Genomic DNA, 21,141 nt, shown 5'->3' with positions numbered 1-21,141 from the left:
TGTCACCACTTGTGATGAATGGCACCAGAGAGATCCCGCAGAATCCCACCGCTGCCACCACATGTGAAGGATCCGCACCTCGCCAGCCGCCTGACGTCACAGTTACGTCAGACGGAACACGTGCTATGGATCTGCCCTTTGCACCAATGTGACGTTCTGCACCCCTTCAGGGACGCATAAGGTTAGATTGGTACAGTTCTACACAGACACCTCCTGTCCACACTGGTACAGGAAGGCACCGGGAGTGAGAAGAGGTGGCCCACTCAGTCACTGACGTGGCACCACACTCTCTCTCACCCCTGACAGGCTGAGAGGTCCCTTCACTAGCCCCAGTGAAGCAGAACCTGGTCGACCTTTTAGAGCTGCCACCAGTTCCTGTTAAATATAATTCCTGCTAGCGGACTGGGGGATTATATCTGGCCAGGAACCAGCCCCGTTGGACCAAACAACGGACGTGAGAATTTGTGGATTGAGATAAAAGAGCAGCCCAAGGTTAAATTATAGATTTAATCACCTTAAGGGCACACTAGACAATACACTATATACATAAGGGTTATACATACATAATAGTCAGAGATGCAAACACAATAGTAGGGGTGCAAAAGAGACAAGCTGTTATTGAGAGTCAGTTACCAGTCAGATGGAAGGCCTGGCTTGCAGGGGCAGCCACATGGGAGGCTGGTGGTCTCCTTTTTGGCAGGACTGCTCCCACACAATGTGTCGTCGCGACCTCCCAGGGAAAAAAAAAAGGCCAAAGCTGCTGGAGCTCTTAACCCTTCTGGGTCACTCCCCCTTCTGCACCTAAATCTCCAAAACCCAAAATTGGCTATACTTCCTTAATAGGCAGTCCTAGGGCTAACCCACTCACTCCTAGATTCCTCAATGACTACTAACTGGAGCATTTGTTTTTCCTCAGCCACGATGGCTCGTCTCCCGGCCTATGGTACAGTTTCATTCGTACCCTTACCCGAGGCTCGGTAACAATGTCATGTTGGATCACAGATGTACGGCCGGCTAGTTCGGAGAATACATCCGTATTCTGCTGTACTAATTTCTGAGTCTATTACCGCTGATGTTTAGTGAGAGCATCACTTATTTTTACCTCTCCTCTGGCCTCCTACCTGGCCGGTGTCGAAGGGTCCACAGACGATACGACCGGAGTCGCCTCCATAATCATACATTCCCGGTCTTTCCAGGCTTTAAGCAAATTGATGTGATATAACTGGGTTCCCTCTTCCCGGGCTGGTATACTCTATAATTTACCTTCCCCACCTTTTCCCGGACTTCATATGGCCCTCGCCACTTGGCCAAGAGCTTACTCTCTGCAGTGGACACTAATACCAATACCCGATCTCCTTCTTTAAAGGATCTAACTGTGGCCTTTCTATTATATGCTCGGCTCTGCGCTGCCTGAGCATCCAGGAGGTGTTCCTTTACTATGGGCATGACCGCCGTGATCTGGTCCTGCATACTGGCCACGTTCTCTATTACAGTCTTATGTGGGGTAGGCTCCTGATCCCACGTCTCTTTGGCTACATCCAGTAGACCCCTAGGATGCCTGCCGTACAGTAGCCCAAAGAGTGACAACCCTGTGGAAGTCTGGTGTACCTCACGGATGGCAAACATTAAATAGGGCAGTAACATGTCCCAATCCCTCCCATCCTTGGAAACCACCTTTTTTAACATTGACTTGAGGGTTTTATTGAACTGTTTGACTAAACTGTTGGTCTGTGGATGGTACACCGACGTGCGCAACTGTTTTATTTTCAGCAGCTTGCACAGTTCCTTCGTCACCTTGGACATAAAAGGAGTCCCCTGATCTGTAAGGATCTCCTTAGGCAACCCAAGATGACAGAACATGGCAAACAACTCCTGTGCAATAAGTTTAGCCAAGATGTGGCGAAGCGGAATGGCCTCTGGGCAACGGGTGGCATAATCGGTGACTACAAGTATGTGTTGGTGACCACGAGCTTACTTTACAATGGGCCCCACCAAATCCATCGCAATCTGTTCAAAAGGTACCTCTATAACCGGCAGAAGTACCGATGGGCTACGGAAGCTTGCGGTGTGTGTGGTCAGCTGATATTCCGTGCAAGATTCACAATACCTCTGGACCTCAGGGTAATTCCCAGGCCAAAAGAATCGCTGCAAGATGCGCTTGTGTCTTTTTAAACCCTAGATGCTCACCCGGTAGGTAGGTGTGTGTGTGTCATCTCGAGTACCGCCCGATGGTACAACTTAGGCACTACTAATTGTTCCACGACCTCGTCTCGGATCTTGTTAACCCTATAGAATAAATTTTGATTGACCACCATACACGGAAAAATTGTCTCTGCACCTGGTTGCTGAGCCACCTTTTACCTCTATTACTCTTTCCCGTGCCCGGGTTGGATCCTGTAGCTGAGCTGTCCCAAACGTTCTCCGGGACACTTCCAGCTCTGGGACCGATGGGGTCACCTAGACCTCTCCTGCCAATACCTCTAGGGGAAACCTACCGGGATTACACTCTGTCCCTAGGTTGGCGACCCTTACGGCAGGTATCCCTGACTCGGGATTTTTGGGTTCTGCACCCGGACACATCTTTATTCTGGGAGGGTTAATCTTTCTCTCCCACAAGGACCAAAACAAGGGTAAGTCTCTTCCTAGCACAGTCCCGTAAGGAAGAGTCTTTACCACTCGCACCATGTTTAACTTCTCCACACGGAGTGGAAAAAGTAACCTCGGCTGTCGGATATTCGCGGAGTTGGCCATGTATGCAAACGACCCCGACTTTACCCCCAGTGGGCTCTAATCCCGAGATCAATTACCCATGGACGAGGGTCACTAGGCTCCCTGAGTTCAAGAGAGCCTCCACTCGATGTCCATTGACGCACACACGACACAGATGTGGTTCAGTCGTTGGACCGACAGGGTCCGTGGTGTAGACGGTGCGAGCATACATAGACACCCGGCATGTAAACCCACAGTCCATGGGTTCAGCAGTCAGGGGGCAGTTGACAGCCACATGTCCTGGCCCTTGGCATCGCCAGCACCTAATAGTGGTGGCACCAGCAGTCCTCAAGACTGATTTAGGGGAAACTATTCTCTTGCCTCCCTCACTCCGGGGTACTCCCTCAGTATGGGCTTTGTTTCCGACTGTCCCCAGCAGAGGGACGTGACCCTTTCCCAGGCTCCTGGGCTTGCAGGGTCTGGCGTGATAGCCGCAGTGGGGCAGAGACCCGTACAAAGTCCTGGGTGGCTGTGTACCGCTCGATCAGGCTAACCACCTGATCTAGATTACCCGGGTCCCCTTGCCCCACCCAACGCTGTATGGCTGCTGGCAGAGTTTACACCAGCCAGTCAACCACTACCCTTTCTACCATTTGGGCTGGGCTCAAGGTCTCAGGCTGGAGCCACTTTTTGACTACCTGTAATAAGCCATATGCCTAATCGACCTAGCGGGTCAGGACTCCGCAAAGGACCACTGGTACACATGTTGTGCCCGCACATAAAAGTGTTAACCCGCAGTCGGGCAAGGATCTCACCTTTCAGCTTCCCATAGTTCAGGGAATCCTCCCGGGTGAGGTCAAAGTACGCCTTCTGGGCATCTCCCATCAGGAATGGAGCTCCACTTCAGCCCACTGGGAAACTGGCAGGTTCTCCCGCTCCGCAGTGCGCTCGAAGAAAGTGAGGAAAACTTCCATGTCATCCTGAGGACTCATCTTCCTCAGCACTGTCCTGACTTTGTCCCGGGCCTCAGAACAAATCGGGGTTGGTGTTGGGGGCGTCTCTCGCAGGGCTGCAATCTGTTGCAAGATCCGTTCATTAGTTTTCTGCTGCTATAGATACAGTAGCTGCTGCTGATTGTGTTGCTGCTCTTGCTGTTGCCACTGGAGATGCTGGTGCTGCTCCTGCTGTTGCCACTGGAGATGCTGGTGCTGCTCCTGCTGTTGCCACTGGAGATGCTGGTGCTGCTCCTGCTGTTGCCACTGAAACTACAGCTGCTGCTGCTGGGTGAGTACCAACTGCTTCAGTAGCTCCTCCATGTTGTCGGCAGGCCTAAGCTGTAGTTTTGCAGGCTTGATCACGGACATACAGCTCTTGGGGTATGCCTCAGTTCACACTGCCCGCATTGTCTACCATATTGTAGTTTAGCGGTGTTCACATAGTGCGATTTAATAGGCAGTGACCCAAGAATGTCCAACTTAAAGTTTTTATTGTCCAAATAACTCACACAGAGAAGGCAGCTTTATCCTCCGGATCGCAGCTGGGTTGTCCACAATACACAGTTGCCATGGGTGATTGCACCGCCATATCGCTCCGAGGTGTCAGAAGCTTTGCCTTCCTGGGCTCTGTGTTCCTGTCACACAGGCCTCTATAGCACACAGCTTCCTGCTCTGCAGCTTGCAAACAAACCACTGACTCACCCAAACCTTTGCTGCAGGTTTTTAAATGAAAACTGTGGAGATGAGTCACATGCAAGACTCGGGCTGGAGGGAGTGGACCGCCCCACTGCCATCCTGTAGTCCACTCCAAGAATAAAAGCCCAGTGTGAACCTGCTTTCATCTGTGAAGAGCATAGGGTGCCAGTGGCAACTTTGCCAATCCTGGTGTTCTGTAGCAAATGCCAAGCGTCCTGCACGGTGTTGGGCTGTGAGCACAACCCCCATCTGTGGACGTTGGGCCCTCATACCACCCTCATGGAGTTGGTTTCTAACCGTTTGTGCAGACACATGCACATTTGTGGCCTGCTGGAGGTCATTTTGCAGGGCTCTGGCAGTGCTCCTCCTGTTCCTCCTTGCACAAAGGCGGAGGTAGTGGTCCTGCTGCTGGGTTGTTGCCCTCCTACGGCCCCCTGCACGTCTCCTGGTGTACTGGCCTGTCTCCTGGTAGCGCCTCCAGCCTCTGGACACTACGCTGACAGACACAGCAAACCTTCTTGCCACAGCTCGCATTGATGTGCCATCCTGGATGAGCTGCACAACCTGAGCAACTTCTGTGGTTTGTAGAGTTCATCTCATGCTACCACGAGTGTGAAAGCACAACCAACATTCAAAAGTGACCAAAACATCAGCCAGAAAGCATTGGTACTGAGATGTGGTCTGTGGTCCCCAGCTGCAGAACCACTCCTTTATTGAGGGGGTCTTGATAATTGCCAATAATTTCCATCTATTGTCTATTCCATTTGCACAGCAGCATGTGAAATTGATTGTCAATCAGTGTTGCTTCCTAAGTGGACAGTTTGACTTCACAGAAGTTTCATTTACTTGGAGTTATATTCTGTTGTTTAAGTGTTCCCTTTATTTTTTTGAAAATAATAAGGATTAACAGAAGAAACTTACTAAATCTTGGTCACGGAAATGGCTCAGAACTTAGCGGACGGAAGCAATCCGATTGGGAAATGGACAGAACCTTCACAGTGAGCTGTGTCTTCCTAGATACTGATCCAGACCCAGGTTCTGCTTTTTATTAGCTCCTAAGTTACACCCTCATATCTTCCCTTGATGCCCTGAGTCTGGCAGAATTACATGAGATATCTTCACCTCTGAAGGTCTCCGGCATTAGACCTTGCCATCATATTTATCATGATTTTACCATTACATAGTTACCAAATATGACAGGTGTAGCGCCCTCTATCAGGAGGAGGGATTCTAGTGGTCCTACAATGATGCGAATTGATGCGTTATGTCCGTCCCTTCACTACGACAATGGAAATCGAATTCCCATAAATATCAGACTGATATAGACCCCAATATTCATATCTGGCCCTGGAGCCAGACTGACCACAAAGATGCTTTGACCTCCGGATGCTTTATTCCTTCGACAATTAGCTTTTGTTACATCTTAGCCATACGTAATTTGCTCTCTTCCCATACGGTCTTACTTAAAAAAGGGGTTTAGATTGTCAGCTCTTTCTCCTAGAGATTTTATGCATCTTAATTTTTATGACAATGCCTATTCACATGTTTTTGATAGCATATCCAATATAGTTATGGCTGGCCAACATCACATAGGGATCTATTCCCATGACCAATTGGAGTGTGTATATATATATATATATATATATATATATATAGTTGTATATTATATATATATTATATACAAACACACACATCCTGTCAAGGATGACACAGGAGAGAGCACGCAGATCCCACCGCTGCCACCAATTGTCAAAGATAACAGCCCGGGAAGGTCACGCAGATCCACCCACTGTTATCTTTGGAGCGAGCAGCTCTCTGCTGCCCCCCATCTTCCGGATAATAACGCGATTGACCGACGATTAACGGATGAGGAGGCCGCGGCTTCTTCCACCAATAGGCCGGTTATTGGTAAACTAACAGTAAGCGTATGGTATATACACCTCAGATTCCGACGAATGGAATATATACCCCGGTACGGTCACTGCTATTTCCATGATGACCGTAGAGCTAGTCGCTGCCACCACCAGTCGTCTATACGGGCTGACTGGACGCCTGATTTCCGGGAGCGTATGGCTTTGGGGTGTGGTTTACAGAACTATTAAATGTTATATTTAATCCAGAACAATAGGCAGTGTTTATAAAAATATACAAGAGATTTTATAAAGGGAGAGAAAACAATACAGAATATACAGTTACATAAAACAGGATTAACAAAAGAAACTTACTAAGGCGCTCACTGAGGATTCAGTTTAGCGGAGGAGAACACTTTGATTGGGGACGTTCAGTGAATGGTATCATGCATACACTGATATGTATATCTCTACAGGAACCCAGATCAGAACTGGCCTTGACCTTTTATCAGCCCCTGAGTTACACCAACACCCCTCCACCCCCTTGATGAATCACAACAGGGCTAGTCTAGGGATGTGGCTTCAGTTTCCAAAAATTATGAGATTTACAATTTCCAGGATATTTTCACGCCTGGGGGTTCAGGCAAGATATAGTACCATCATATTTTTTATCATGATTTTACCATTACCAAGACGGCAGGGAGTCTCTGGTTTCAAAGGGAACTTGAATGGTTAGCTCTTCCTATCTTAGTTTCCTCACCTCCTAGCTATACGTAATTTAGTTATTCAGGGCAGGATTCTGGTAACTAACCACACTTTATATCCTCTTTAACTAAGCACCTAAAAGATAGTACAAATTCACATTAAGCAATGTGTCTATATGTTTTCACTCTCTCCCCACCCACCTAATCCCTACACATTGTAATGAACTGTTCATTTTTCTCCATCCTCCCCATCCATCTCACCTCCTCCTCAGAATTGTTCCTCAATATTCAATCTTCTGTCTCCAAACACAGACAGCCACCTCATGCTCTCTCCTGATCCCACCTACTAACACTTCACTTGCTCCTCCTCACTGCTGGTGATATCTCTCCAAATCCTGGTCCTCCCCACCACATCCCCACAGTCACTTCTACCTCTCATCGATGATCTACCACAAATTTCTGTACCCCTTCTAACCTTATACCCAGCCCCCGTTTCCCCAGTCCCACTAACAGGAGCTCTATGGAACGCTTGCTCTGTCTGTAACAAACTTTCCCACATCCATGATCTTTTCATTACTAACAAACTCTCCTTCCTCGGCATCACAGAAACCTGGTTCACCCCCTCTGACACAGCCTCTCCAGCTGCACTTTCCTACAGTGGATTTCACCTTTCCCACACCCCCCACTCCAGCGGCAAGCATGGCAGAGGAGTTGGTATCCTCCTGTCAGATAACTGCTCCTTCTCCCCAATTCCACTGCCACCCTCCATTACTTTCCCCTCTGTTGAGATGCACTGTGTGCGCATCTACTCCCCCTCCAACCAGCTGTCATTAACCGCCCCCCCCCCCCCCGGGCCAGCCACCACCTTCTTCAACCACTTCACCACCTGGTTACTTCACTTCCTTTCCACTGACATCCCCACTATCATCATGGGTGATTTCAACATCCCCATTGACACTTCCCACTCACCTATCTCAGCTTCTAGCTCTCACTTCCTCCTTCAGCTTTGCTCAGTGGTCTTCCACAGCCACCCACAAAGACGGCCACATGCTGGACCTCATCTTCACCCGCCTCTGTTCCCCATCTAACCTCTTCAACTCACCTCTCCCTCTTTCTGACCACAACCTACTTACATTCTCTGCCCTCTCCTCTCCAGGGCAACAATCCCCACTCCCCAAACTTGCACACCCTCGCAGAAATCTCAAACACCTTGACCTACACTCACTCTCTGAATCCCTTCTCCCTCTTACAGACAAAAGGTCCTTACACAATGCAAATGTTGCTGCCACTTTATATACCACCACAACAGCTACAGCACTCGAATTGGTCGTCCCCTCACACATACCAAAGCTCGCACAATCAACAGGCAACCCTGGCACACCAAACTTACTAAAGAACTGTGACGGGCCTCCAGGGTTGCTGAGCATAGATGGAAAACATCCCACTCCAATGAGCATTTCATCGCGTTCAAACAGTCCCTCACTATTTTCAAGTCCACACTCACTGCAGCAAAACAAACCTACTTCTCATCTCTCATATCCTCCCTGTCTCACAAAACCTAAACAGCTATTCAACACCTTCAATTCTCTCCTCCGTCCCCCAGTGCCTCCTCCCCCTCCTCTCATCTCAGCCGAGGACTTTGCCTCATTCTTTAAACAGAAGATTGACACCATCAGACAAAGCTTTTGCCTAAAGGCTCCACAGCCCCTTCTCACATTTACTCAATCCTCCTCCTGCAAAACCTGCTTTTCCACCATTATGGAAGATCAACTTTCCAAGTCACACCTTATCACATGTGAACTTGACCCAATCCTTGTCCCACCTCATCTCTAACCTCACCACAGTCTTCATCCCAACCCTAACCCACCTTTTCAACCTGTTACTAACAACTGGTGTATTCCCCTCATGCTTCATACATGCCTCGATCATACCCATCCTCAAAAAGCCCTTTCTTGACCAATCCTCTCTGTCTAGCTACTGCCCCATATCACTTCTCCCCTACGCCTCAAAACTACTGGAACAACACGCCCATTCTGAACTGTCCTTCCACCTCTCCTCCTGCTCCCTCTTTGACAGCTTACAATCTGGCTTCCTATCACACCATTCTACTGAAGCTGCACTGACTAAAGTCACCAACGACCTACTAACCGCCAAATCTAAGCGACACTACTCTGTCCTCCTCCTCCTAGACCTGTCATCTGCCTTCGACACAGTGGACCATTCCCTCTTACTGCAGACGCTCTCATCTCTTGGTATCAAAGACTTGGCCCTATCCTGGATCTCCTCATATCTAACAGACAGGACATTCAGGGTCTCCCACTCACACACCACCTCCTCATCTCGCCCCCTATGTGTCGGTGTCCCCCAATGTTCAGTTGTAGGACCGCTGCTCTTCTCCATCTACACCTTCGGCCTGGGACAGCTCATAGAGTCTCGCGGCTTTTAGTATCACCTCTATGCTGATGACACACAGATCCACCTCTCTGGACCCGATATCTCCTCCCTACTAACCAGAATCCCACAATGTCTGTCCGCTATTTCATCTTTCTCTGCTAGATTTCTAAAACTCAACATGGACAAAACTGAATTCATCATCTTTCCCCCATCTGACCTATCCAACAAAGTCAATGACTGTCCCACTCTCCCCAGTCCCTCCAAGCTCGCTGCCTTGGGGTAACCCTGGACTCTCATCTCTCCTTCAAACCTCATATCCAAGCCCTTTCCACTTCCTGCTGACTCAAACTCAAAAATACAGTGGGTACGGAAAGTATTCAGACCCCTTTAAATTTTTCACTCTGTTTCATTGCAGCCATTTGGTAAATTCTAAAAAGTTCATTTTTTTCTCATTAAAGTCCACTCTGCACCCCATCTGGACTGAAAAAAACAGAAATGTAGAAATTTTTGCAAATTTATTAAAAAAGAAAAACTGAAATATCACATGGTCATAAGTATTCAGACCCTTTGCTCAGTATTGAGTAGAAGCCCCCTTTTGAGCGAGTACAGCCATGAGTCTTCTTGGGAATGATGCAACAGGTTTTTCACCCCCGGATTTGGGGATCCTCCGCCATTCTTCCTTGCAGATCCTCTCCAGTTCCGTCAGGTTGGATGGTGAACGTTGGTGGACAGCCATTTTCAGGTCTCTCCAGAGATGCTCAATTGGGTTCAGGTCAGGGCTCTGGCTGGGCCAGTCAAGAATGGTCACAGAGTTGTTCTGAAGCCACTCCTTTGTTATTTTAGCTGTGTGCTTAGGGTCATTGTCTTGTTGGAAGGTGAACCTTCGGCCAAGTCTGAGGTCCAGAGCACTCTGGAAGAGGTTTTCATCCAGGATATCTCTGTACTTGGCCGCATTCATGTTTCCTTCAATTGCAATCAGTCGTCCTGTCCCTGCAGCTGAAAAACACCCCCATACTATGATGCTGCCACCACCATGCTTCATTGTTGGGATTGTATTTGGCAGGTGATGAGCAGTGCCTGGTTTTCTCCACACATACCGCTTAGGATTATCACCAAAGCGTTCTATCTTCATCTCATCAGACCAGAGAATCTTATTTCTCATAGTCTGGGAGTCCTTCATGTGTTTTTGAGTAAACTCTATTCCGGCTTTCATATGTCTTGCACTGAGGAGAGGATTCCGTCTGGCCACTCTGCCATAAAGGCCTGACTGGTGGAGGGCTGCAGTGATAGTTGACTTTGTGGAACTTCCTCCCATCTCCCTACTGCATCTCTGGAGTTCAGCCACAGTGATCTTGGGGTTCTTCTTTACCTCTCTCACCAAGGCTCTTCGCCCACGATTGCTCAGTTTGGCTGGACGGCCAGGCCTAGGAAGACTTCTGGTGGTCCTAAACTTCTTCCATTTAAGGATTATGGAGGCCACTGTGCTCTTAGGAACCTTGAGTAATGCAGAAATTATTTTGTAACCTTGGCCAGATCTGTGCCTTGCCACAATTCTGTCTCTGAGCTTCTTGGGCAGTTCCTTTGAGCTCATGATTCTCATTTGGTCTGACATGCGCTGTGAGCTGTGAGGTCTTATATAGACAGGTGTGCGCCTTTCCAAATCAAGTCCTATCAGTTTAATTAAACACAGCTGGACTCCAATGAAGGAGCAGAACCATCTCAAGGAGGATCACAAGGAAATGGACAGCATGTGACTTGAATATGAGTGTCCGAGCAAAGGGTCTGAATACTTATGACCATGTGATATTTCAGTTTTTCTTTTTTAAATAATTTGCAAAAATTTCTACATTTCTGTTTTTTTCTGTCATGATGGGGTGCAGAGTGGACTTTAATGAGAAAAAAAAGAACTTTTTAGAATTTACCAAATGGCTGCAATGAAACAAAGAGTGAAAAATGTAAAGGGGTCTGAATACTTTCTGTAGCCACTGTGTATTCTATATGAAGTCTGACTTCATTCCTCCTTTCCGCTTTGGGATGTGGATTACAGAGAAGGGTCTTGCGGTTGTTTGCCGTAGATTCGCAATTTGGTTCTTGAAGAAAGAAGAGGAAAAAGTGCTGAGAGTAGAATTTGTTTACGTAGAAAAAAAGTCTAAATATAAAAACCCTTTAAAAGATTATTTTTAAATGTAAATATATTAAAGAGCACCAGCCATCCGAAATGTGTAGTGAAGAAAACAGTCCCCGTATAAGTATCTGCTGCAATGCTCAGAGACCTAGAATGGGGCAATCCGAGCACATGATAAATGACAAAAATAGGGAAGATCTAGACAGTGAAGATTCTCCCTATATCGGGTGATTATTGTAGTATCACCAAAATTACTGTCTGATCAGATACGCAAGATGTGCTCAATCGATGTGATCTTCATGCAGCCTACGTCCACAGGAAAACCTTTCTAAGTCCGACCAATAACAGTCACCCCTAAAGCAGCCAGTTATCGTATATATAGCACCAACCACACGATAAAGGTCTGATCCAATACTCACGGCCAATAGATAGTACAGTCAGAACAGATAGAAATTGTATAAAGAAGGAGACCGGTATAAACCTTGACAGGACACTATCCCTGGTCAGACCAACAGTAAATGTATCTTTAGAACATCCCAGGTCATAACACCATACATGAGCCTGTGTCTCCATAGGTTAGACGCCACGCTGTACCGGCCTAACAGCGGAGGTTGGCACCCTAGTGATATGGGATTTTGCACCCCTGCTTCTCGGTGGCCCTCCCTCGTTTATCCGAGTTGTCCCTGCTAAATACAACAATAAAATGGTAGATAATTTGTCAAGGTTTCGCAGAGACAACACTGGGGAGATCATGCACTATCCTGCCGTTGCTGTCAGGATTTCGTCAGGGACTCGTGAGCACACGGTCCTCACTACTCACTATGGAGGTATTGGCAAGCAACCAGTGAGCGTATGGCGTCACACCTCTGGATTCCAACGCATGGAATATGGGTATACGCCCCCTGTACGGTCACTGTCAGCTTCACGATAGCCGATTATTATTATTCGCTGCCACCACCGGCCGAGCTTGAAATATAATACAGGCCTGGCTGGACGCCTGCGTTCTGGTAGTGTATATGGCTTCGGGGAAGGGAACGATTACAGAACAAAAGAATCAGGACTATTAAATTTTATATTTAATCCAAAAGGGAGGCAGTGTTTAGGAAAAATATACAAGATTTTACAATTGGACATTTACATTACAGAATAGACAGTTACATAAAATAAACAGGATTACAGAAGAAACATACTATAGAGTTCACAGAGACGAATCAGTATAGCTGGAGGAGGGGCTCCCCGATTTGATTTTAGCGTTATCGAACGCGATCCTTTGCTTATAGTATCTATACTCCCCTGGCAAAGAATGCTCATCTATCCTCCGTGGACTTTTTTATGCCTAAGGGAAGATCTGCCTATACACCCCCTGTGCTGACATCACAGGGCTGTACTCTAGCCTGCACATTTTATTTAAGATATCTGTTTTTTGGGATAACTTATCACTGGTTGATCCCAGAAGCCCAAAAGTGATACCATATTTTCTATTATGATTTTACCTTCATTTAGAGACCACACATGGCGTAGCTGCGATCCGTTATTCTGGTGCTCTTGTGCTACACCTCCCTGGAGGGGCTTACGGCTACGAAAAAACAAGCATATTGTTCCTTGGCTGACCCTGCCACTAAAAATATGGGACCCCTTATCAGAATTATGAAACTTGAGCTATTCCATATATCGTATCGGTGCCGGGCATCCTTGGACCCTCTATTAAATTCCCTTTTTCGTCCTGGGAAGTAAGCTTCAAAAGCTACATGTAAATTGATCGAAACCCGGTGTCTAATCATCCCCTGCCGCTGCTAGAGAGAAAGACCCTCGTATTTTAATATCGCTTATAGGTTATAGCTTTACAAGTCACTTCTGCTGTAGGTGATAATTTGCAGAGAGACAGATGCTGGACTGTCAGCTCTTCTCTTGGGACAAATGGTAGATAAGGGAGGGGTGATGGGGCTTCAGGGAGAAATGGTTCACATTTTCTCAATATCTCCCCGACACTAGACAACATAGTTCCTATACTAGGAGATATATAGGCACATCAGGATAGAATAGAAAAAAAACACTTCTGGCAGTAGATGGTCATTAATGATCCACTGCACCTCTACGCGTTTCGCCATATGCTGCATCATCAGGTGGCATCTTCAGGTTGGTATGATACGGAGTAGTCAGAGGCCCATTGTGGTATGACAGGGCTCAGAGGATGGGAGCTCAATACCTTCAAACAACCCATAAACACGCCCCCAATTGTGGTCATGTGACAAGGTCCCAGTCTCTTATATTATGCCTATGTACTGCAGGGATAGGGCAGATCACATGTTCAAGATGCCCTCTTCCCCGCCACCCTAGGGGGCATGAAATGGAGGAGTCCTGCCAAGGCTATCCAATACAACGGACCGCGTGCATGGATGTTTCCGTGCGTTCCACGCTGGTGCGCACGCTGCGGCTGGAAGTGACGTCATATGAAAGCGGAGGCAGTCACTCCCCTGCGCTCCAACATGCCAGTGCCTGCGTGCCACGCTGAGGCGCAGACAAAAGCATCCAGCGTGCCAGTGCCTGCGTGCCACGCTGAGGCAGATAAACGCATCCAGCGTGCCAGTGCCTGCGTGCCACGCTGAGGCGCAGACAAAAGCATCCAGCGTGCCAGTGCCTGCGTGCCACGCTGAGGCAGATAAACGCATCCAGCGTGCCAGTGCCTGCGTGCCACGCTGAGGCGCAGACAAAAGCATCCAGCGTGCCAGTGCCTGCGTGCCACGCTGAGGCAGATAAACGCATCCAGCGTGCCAGTGCCTGCGTGCCACGCTGAGGCGCAGACAAAAGCATCCAGCGTGCCAGTGCCTGCGTGCCACGCTGAGGCAGACAAACGCATCCAGCGTGCCAGTGCCTGCGTGCCACGCTGAGGCGCAGACAAAAGCATCCAGCGTGCCAGTGCCTGCGTGCCACGCTGAGGCGCAGACAAAAGCATCCAGCGTGCCAGTGCCTGCATGCCACGCTGAGGCAGACAAAAGCATCCAGCGTGCCAGTGCCTGCGTGCCACGCTGAGGCGCAGACAAAAGCATCCAGCGTGCCAGTGCCTGCGTGCCACGCTGAGGCGCAGACAAAAGCATCCAGCGAGTCAGTGCCTGCATGCCACGCTGAGGCACAAACGCATCCAGCGTGCCAGTGCCTGCGTGCCACGCTGAGGCGCAGACAAAAGCATCCAGCGTGCCAGTGCCTGCGTGCCACGCTGAGGCGCAGACAAAAGCATCCAGCGTGCCAGTGCCTGAGTGCCACGCTGAGGCAGACAAACGCATCCAGCGTGCCAGTGCCTGAGTGCCACACTGAGGCACAAACGCATCCAGCGTGCCAGTGCCTGCGTGCCACGCTGAGGCGCAGACAAACGCATCCAGCGTGCCAGTGCCTGCGTGCCACGCTGAGGCAGACAAAAGCATCTAGCGTGCCAGTGCCTGAGTGCCACGCTGAGGCACAGACAAAAGCATCCATCGTGCCAGTGCCTGAGTTCCACCCTGAGGCACAGACAAAAGCATCCAGCGTGCCAGTGCCTGAGTGCCACCCTGAGGCACAGACAAAAGCATCCATCGTGCCAGTGCCTGAGTGCCACCCTGAGGCACAGACAAAAGCATCCAGCGTGCCAGTGCCTAAGTGCCACGCTGAGGCACAGACAAAAGCATCCAGCGTACCAGTGCCTGCGTGCCACGCTGAGGCAGACAGAAATGCATCCAGCGTGCCAGTGCCTGCGTGTCACGCTGAGGCAGACAGAAATGCATCCAGCGTGCCAGTGCCTGCATGCCACGCTGAGGAGCAGGCAGAAGCGCATCCAGCATGCCAGTGCCTGCATGCCACGCTGAGGTGCAGACAAACGCATGCAGCATGCCAGTGCCTGCGTGCCACGCTGAGGAGGAGGCAGAAACGCATCCCGCATGCCAGTGCCTGCGTGCCACGCTGAGGCATAGACAAACTTATCCAGCGTGCCAGTGCCTGCGTGCCACGCTGAGGCATAGACAAACTTATCCAGCGTGCCAGTGCCTGCGTGCCACGCTGAGGAACTTGTGAAGGTTTTGCATACTGTCATCCACCTGCAGGTGCAGCCTATGCTGTTTTTTGGGGGGTCTTAAATACAGGCTACGTGAGAGATGGTCACCTAGAGATCGCCCTCTACGATATGTGATCCTTGGTGTTGATGGGACCAGGTCTCTGATGTTTTGGTCAGCCAAAAGGATGCCCCAATGTTTTTTAAAAACCTGGTGGGCCCTTTCAGCCTGGTTGTCATATGTGCCGATGAGTCGGATGATGGCGTTATGTTGTTTATCCAGACTCTGAAGGAGTGTTTTTCTATCTTCATTGATGGCGTGAGCATAGGAGTGGTCCAAGATCTGACAGGGGTATCCTTGGTCCCAGAATCTCCTATGGAGATCAGTTGCCTGCATCTTCAAGTCCCCAATACGGGTACAGTTCCTCTGAATCCGAAGGTACTGTCCCTTGGGGATACCCTTCCGCAACGATAATGGGTGATGGCTGTCCCATTTCAATAGGCTATTGGTAGCCATTGGTTTGTGATAAGTGCAGCTACTCAGGGGTCCATCCCTATCTTTTCGAATGGCCAGATCTAAAATGGTAATTTCATGCTTACTATACGTGCCGGTGAACCAAAGAGCAATATCATTCATACTAAGCTGCTGAAGAAAAGAAGCGAAATCGGCCTCTGGGCCAGACTACAACAGGAATATGGCGTCGATATATCTGGCCCAGATGAATGCCATCATCTCCTGATCACTGAAAACCACCAGCCCAGGAGAAAGTTGGTATAAGTAGGGGCACAGGGACTGCCCATAGCCGTGCCCCTGAGCTGCTGGAAGCACTTCCGGTCGAAGACAAGATAATTAAAGTCAGGGTGTATGACCGGACCCTCAGTCCTAATTGATTATGCTCAGCACAGTGAGTTGCCCTCATTTTGAAATAATGTTCAACAGCGTTTAGTCCTGCCCCGTGTGGGACGCTACTGTATTCTTATTCTCAAAGAGTGCCAAGTTCTTCTGCTCTACGTCCAGACTCTAGTTCTCAGGCTGGTCACTCCTTGCGAGACTGGTCTTCTGAAAGTTCACATAGTACCAGGTATCTTTCAAACTGCGACAGGTTTGTTCTCTCAGACTTTGAGGTACGAATTGCTGATCATAAAGTTTGTGGGGGATCTGGCTTGGAGACGTCAGGAAATATGAGGCTGAACAGACACGTTCAATCTAATAGCTGGGCAAAAATCCATACGTTCATTCTGCCACTGGTGGAACTGGACCTATGCAGCCCGCAGTAGTTTGGACACTCATTGGCTCACATCTGGGAATCTGCGGGGGGTGAATATGGTTTAAGATAAAGTGGTAGCGCATTGTACCGACCTTTGACGCAGGGCAGTGAAGCAGGATGTGTCCGGTTACTCTAGAACAATCAGGAACATCTGCTACAATCACCATTTTGGCTTTAGTTTAGGTGAGGTGAATGTATAAAAGGCTACGAGCCCTTTCACACCCACTGGTAGCCTGTTCTAAAATCTTTAACCCTATCCTGGCTGCGGCATGCTGCCATAACAGTTCTAAAGATATGTAAGCGCCGTACACACAGGCAGAAATTATATCTCCACTTCCTTGAAACCAGCCTCTGCTGCTTCACTCACGTCAACCTCAGTCATATTTCGCGCAGTATTTTGATTCCATCTTCGTGGTCTCCGTTGCTGCACATGACATTGATAAGACGCTCTACGTCCATTGAATCGTTTGAAAACTGCAATTTAGGGAATCGCTTTGAAATGTCTGAGAGTCAGACATTTAAGACCCTGCTTCCATTACTTGTGCAGTTCTTGCCTCTTGGACTCTCTTACACTCCAACCTCTCGCTCAGAATTAAAGTGCTGGAAACTTTGCGGCACCATCCGCTGTGGAGTTTCATTGTAGAGAGCTCATACTCTGTACAAGCTTCCTCTAGTGGTGGCTCATCAGTATGCCGGAAGAACGTACATTACACTTTCCACGTAGGTATGGTAGAGTGTGGCCTACAACCCTCCGATGAGGAGACGAGTGTGGCCTACAACCCTCCGATGAGGAGACGAGTGTGGCCTACAACCCTCCGATGAGGAGACGAGTGTGGCCTACAACCCTCCGATGAGGAGACGAGTGAGGCCTACAACCCTCCGATGAGGAGACGAGTGAGGCCTACAACCCTCCGATGAGGAGACGAGTGTGGCCTACAACCCTCCGATGAGGAGACGAGTGTGGCCTACAACCCTCCGATGAGGAGACGAGTGTGGCCTACAACCCTCCGATGAGGAGACGAGTGTGGCCTACAACCCTCCGATGAGGAGACGAGTGAGGCCTACAACCCTCCGATGAGGAGACGAGTGTGGCCTACAACCCTCCGATGAGGAGACGAGTGTGGCCTACAACCCTCCGATGAGGAGACGAGTGTGGCCTACAACCCTCCGATGAGGAGACGAGTGTGGCCTACAACCCTCCGATGAGATGTTCCTTGCATGGTATCATTTTTGCTAATTGATGACAAGTGGTATATAGCTAGCTGTACAGTAGTAGCAATGGGCGATAGTTCACAACATGTTTGGTCTATAGGTTGAGGTAGGCGTTTCTGCTTCAGACCCGGTCATGGATGGTCCTTAGCACGCAACAATGGGTTCAGAAATGATGAGCTTGGCAGCGGTTTCAGGCTATAGAATAGGGCTCCACAACGCCATTAGAGGAGTAAGTTATTCCCCAGTTGGACCAGGCTCATCTGCAAGATGTCAGGACAACGAGCAGATTATACCCAGATACTACAGATGCACGGGCCCAAGTTCAAGAACTAGCCAGAAGCAGAGGCTCAATTACATTTCATAGCCCCTTCACAACAAACCAGTAGTCCTGGGTCCAGGAATGAGGGGTCATGGTAGCTCCTCTATGTGAGGAAGGGGCATGAATACAGCAATCCGTGACTTCACTAAGGAGGTAGCACAATCCAAATAGGGAAACCGCGTCCCCACATGGTATTACAGATATGAAGCGCCAGTATCTGATATCCCCTAGATTGTTCTTCCTAGCTTTAGCTGTATAGCCATAGTGCAGACCCCACAACTGACACGGACAGATCCTGCTTGACTACTGTCCAGTCTTCAGTAAGCTTTCTACGCAATCTCCAGCAGTCACCATAATTCCTGCTAATGCTTCCTTGTTTTCTGCCATTCATAGATGACTTCTCCGGTGAAGGTCTATTACAGCCAGACCACACAGACTGACAGTCGGCCCCTTATTGGCTCAAGCCTAAGAAGGAGACGCGTGATGACGAAAGATGGACGAAGCAATGTGCGCATAGACCACATCTCTGACAAGAGCTTCCTCTACCTCAAAGATCTGTGGACTACGTTCATCGACATGCAATGGAGATACAAGCTGCTTTTATTCTCCGCAACATTTGCAGGAACCTGGTTCATTTTTGGAGTCATCTGGTACTTGGTGGCCTTAGTACATGGCGATCTGCTGGAATTTAATGCCCCGGCAAACCACACACCTTGTGTCATGCAGGTGCACACACTGACCGGAGCTTTCCTCTTCTCCCTGGAATCGCAGACCACCATTGGTTATGGCTTTCGTTACATCAGTGAAGAATGCCCTTTGGCCATTGTGCTGCTCATTACTCAACTGGTTCTCACTACAATCCTAGAAATTTTCATTACTGGAACCTTCTTGGCAAAAATTGCTCGTCCAAAGAAAAGGGCAGAAACCATCAAATTCAGTCAAAATGCTGTGGTGGCTCAACATGAAAACAAGCTCCGTCTGATGATTCGAGTGGCCAACATGCGTAGAAGTCTACTGATCGGATGCCAAGTGAGTGGAAAGCTTCTCCACACGCAGGTCACCAAGGAGGGCGAGAACGTTCATCTCAACCAGATCAATGTAGACTTTCAAGTGGACACCTCATCCGACAGTCCCTTCTTGATCCTACCGCTCACCTTCTATCACGTGGTGGATGAGTCAAGTCCTCTGAGAGATGTCGCCATTCGCTCTGGAGAAGGAGACTTCGAGCTGGTGGTCATTCTCAGTGGGACGGTGGAGCCTACAAGTGCCACATGCCAGGTGCGCACCTCCTACCTTCCTGAGGAGATCCTCTGGGGTTATGAATTCAGCCCTATCATTTCACTGTCTTCCAGTGGAAAGTATGTGGCTGACTTCAGTCTGTTCGATCAAGTCCTTAAAGTATCTCCACCCTGTTGCTTCCATGAAACTGTCCGCTTTGGAGACCCTGAAAAGCTGAAATTGGAAGAATCATTCAGGGATAAATCTGAAAAAGACGGGAGTCCCCTAAGTGTCCGCATCAGCAATGTCTGATGCCTAGAAGCTCAGAGGGGCACTCTTACATCCTATAGTAGAGACTTGGTCGCTATGCACTGCCTTATTTCTTAATACCTTCTAGGAACGGATAGAAAACCCACCAGGTGAATGTTTCTGCAGGTACCAGACAATGACAAAAACGTGTCCTGTAGTCCAGGAGCTGGAGCAGATGTAGTGTTAGCAGCGGGTCTCACATTATGGGTGGGGTGCTCTCCACTGTGTACCCATCTTCAGTAAGTCATTGACCCTCAATCACACCCTGCTCTTATCCAGGCAGGAGAAGGCAGACATGTTCCTGCAACCACCACTGGTGCAAACCATGAGAAGATGACCAGATCCACAGTCCAGCCAGAGTAGCCATCGACAGCCTTGAAGGCTGTGTGTGGGGTTAAGGAGACGGCATGTAGACAACGGACACAAGAGGATCTATAGACGGGGTACATGAGAAGATCTCCTACAGACAGAGGACACAAGGAAATCTCCTGCAGACAGGAGATATATATATTGAGAGGACACAATAGGCTTGTAGACAAACAAGTCACAGGAGGATCGAGAGACTTGCAGACGGACAAGACGGAGGACACGTGGAGACCCAGAGACTTGCAGACGGACAAGACGGAGGACACGTGGAGACCCAGAGACTTGCAGACGGACAGACGGAGGACACGTGGAGACCAAGAGACTTGCAGACGGACAAGACGGAGGACACGTGGAGACCCAGAGACTAGCAGACGGACAAGTCGGAGGACACGTGGAGACCCAGAGACTTGCAGACGGACAGACGGAGGACACGTGGAGACCCAGAGACTTACAGACGGAGGACACGTGGAGACCCAGAGACTTACAGACGGAGGACACGTGGAGACCCAGAGACTTACAGACGGACAAGACGGAGGACACGTGGAGACCCAGAGACTTGCAGACGGACAGACGGAGGACACGTGGAGACCCAGAGACTTGCAGACGGACAGACGGAGGACACGTGGAGACCAAGAGACTTGCAGACGGACAAGACGGAGGACACGTGGAGACCCAGAGACTAGCAGACGGACAAGTCGGAGGACACGTGGAGACCCAGAGACTTGCAGACGGACAAGACGGAGGACACGTGGAGACCCAGAGACTAGCAGACGGACAAGTCGGAGGACATGTGGAGACCCAGAGACTTGCAGACGGACAGACGGAGGACACGTGGAGACCCAGAGACTTACAGACGGAGGACACGTGGAGACCCAGAGACTTACAGACGGAGGACACGTGGAGACCCAGAGACTTGCAGACGGACAAGACGGAGGACACGTGGAGACCAAGAGACTTG

General features: G+C 49.3%; 1 protein-coding gene across 1 annotated transcript in view; it reads left to right on the top strand.

Moving 5' to 3' along the window:
* Positions 1-20,638, top strand: part of KCNJ10 (potassium inwardly rectifying channel subfamily J member 10) — a 78,084-nt gene extending 57,446 nt beyond the window's left edge. The window contains exon 2 of the mRNA XM_073637248.1: positions 18,684-20,638. Within this exon, the coding sequence (XP_073493349.1) occupies positions 18,684-19,820 (1,137 nt within the window). The 3' untranslated portion in view covers positions 19,821-20,638. The remainder of the gene's footprint in view (positions 1-18,683) is intronic.
* Positions 20,639-21,141: the final 503 nt, after the last annotated feature.

The sequence above is a fragment of the Phyllobates terribilis genome, unplaced genomic scaffold (genome assembly GCF_046119375.1).
Source record: "Phyllobates terribilis strain yellow unplaced genomic scaffold, ASM4611937v1 Scaffold_6__1_contigs__length_29720123, whole genome shotgun sequence".
Lineage (NCBI taxonomy): Eukaryota > Metazoa > Chordata > Amphibia > Anura > Dendrobatidae > Phyllobates > Phyllobates terribilis.
The sequence above is the reverse complement of the archived record's forward strand: the minus strand, read 5'-3'. Positions and strand labels throughout refer to the sequence as shown.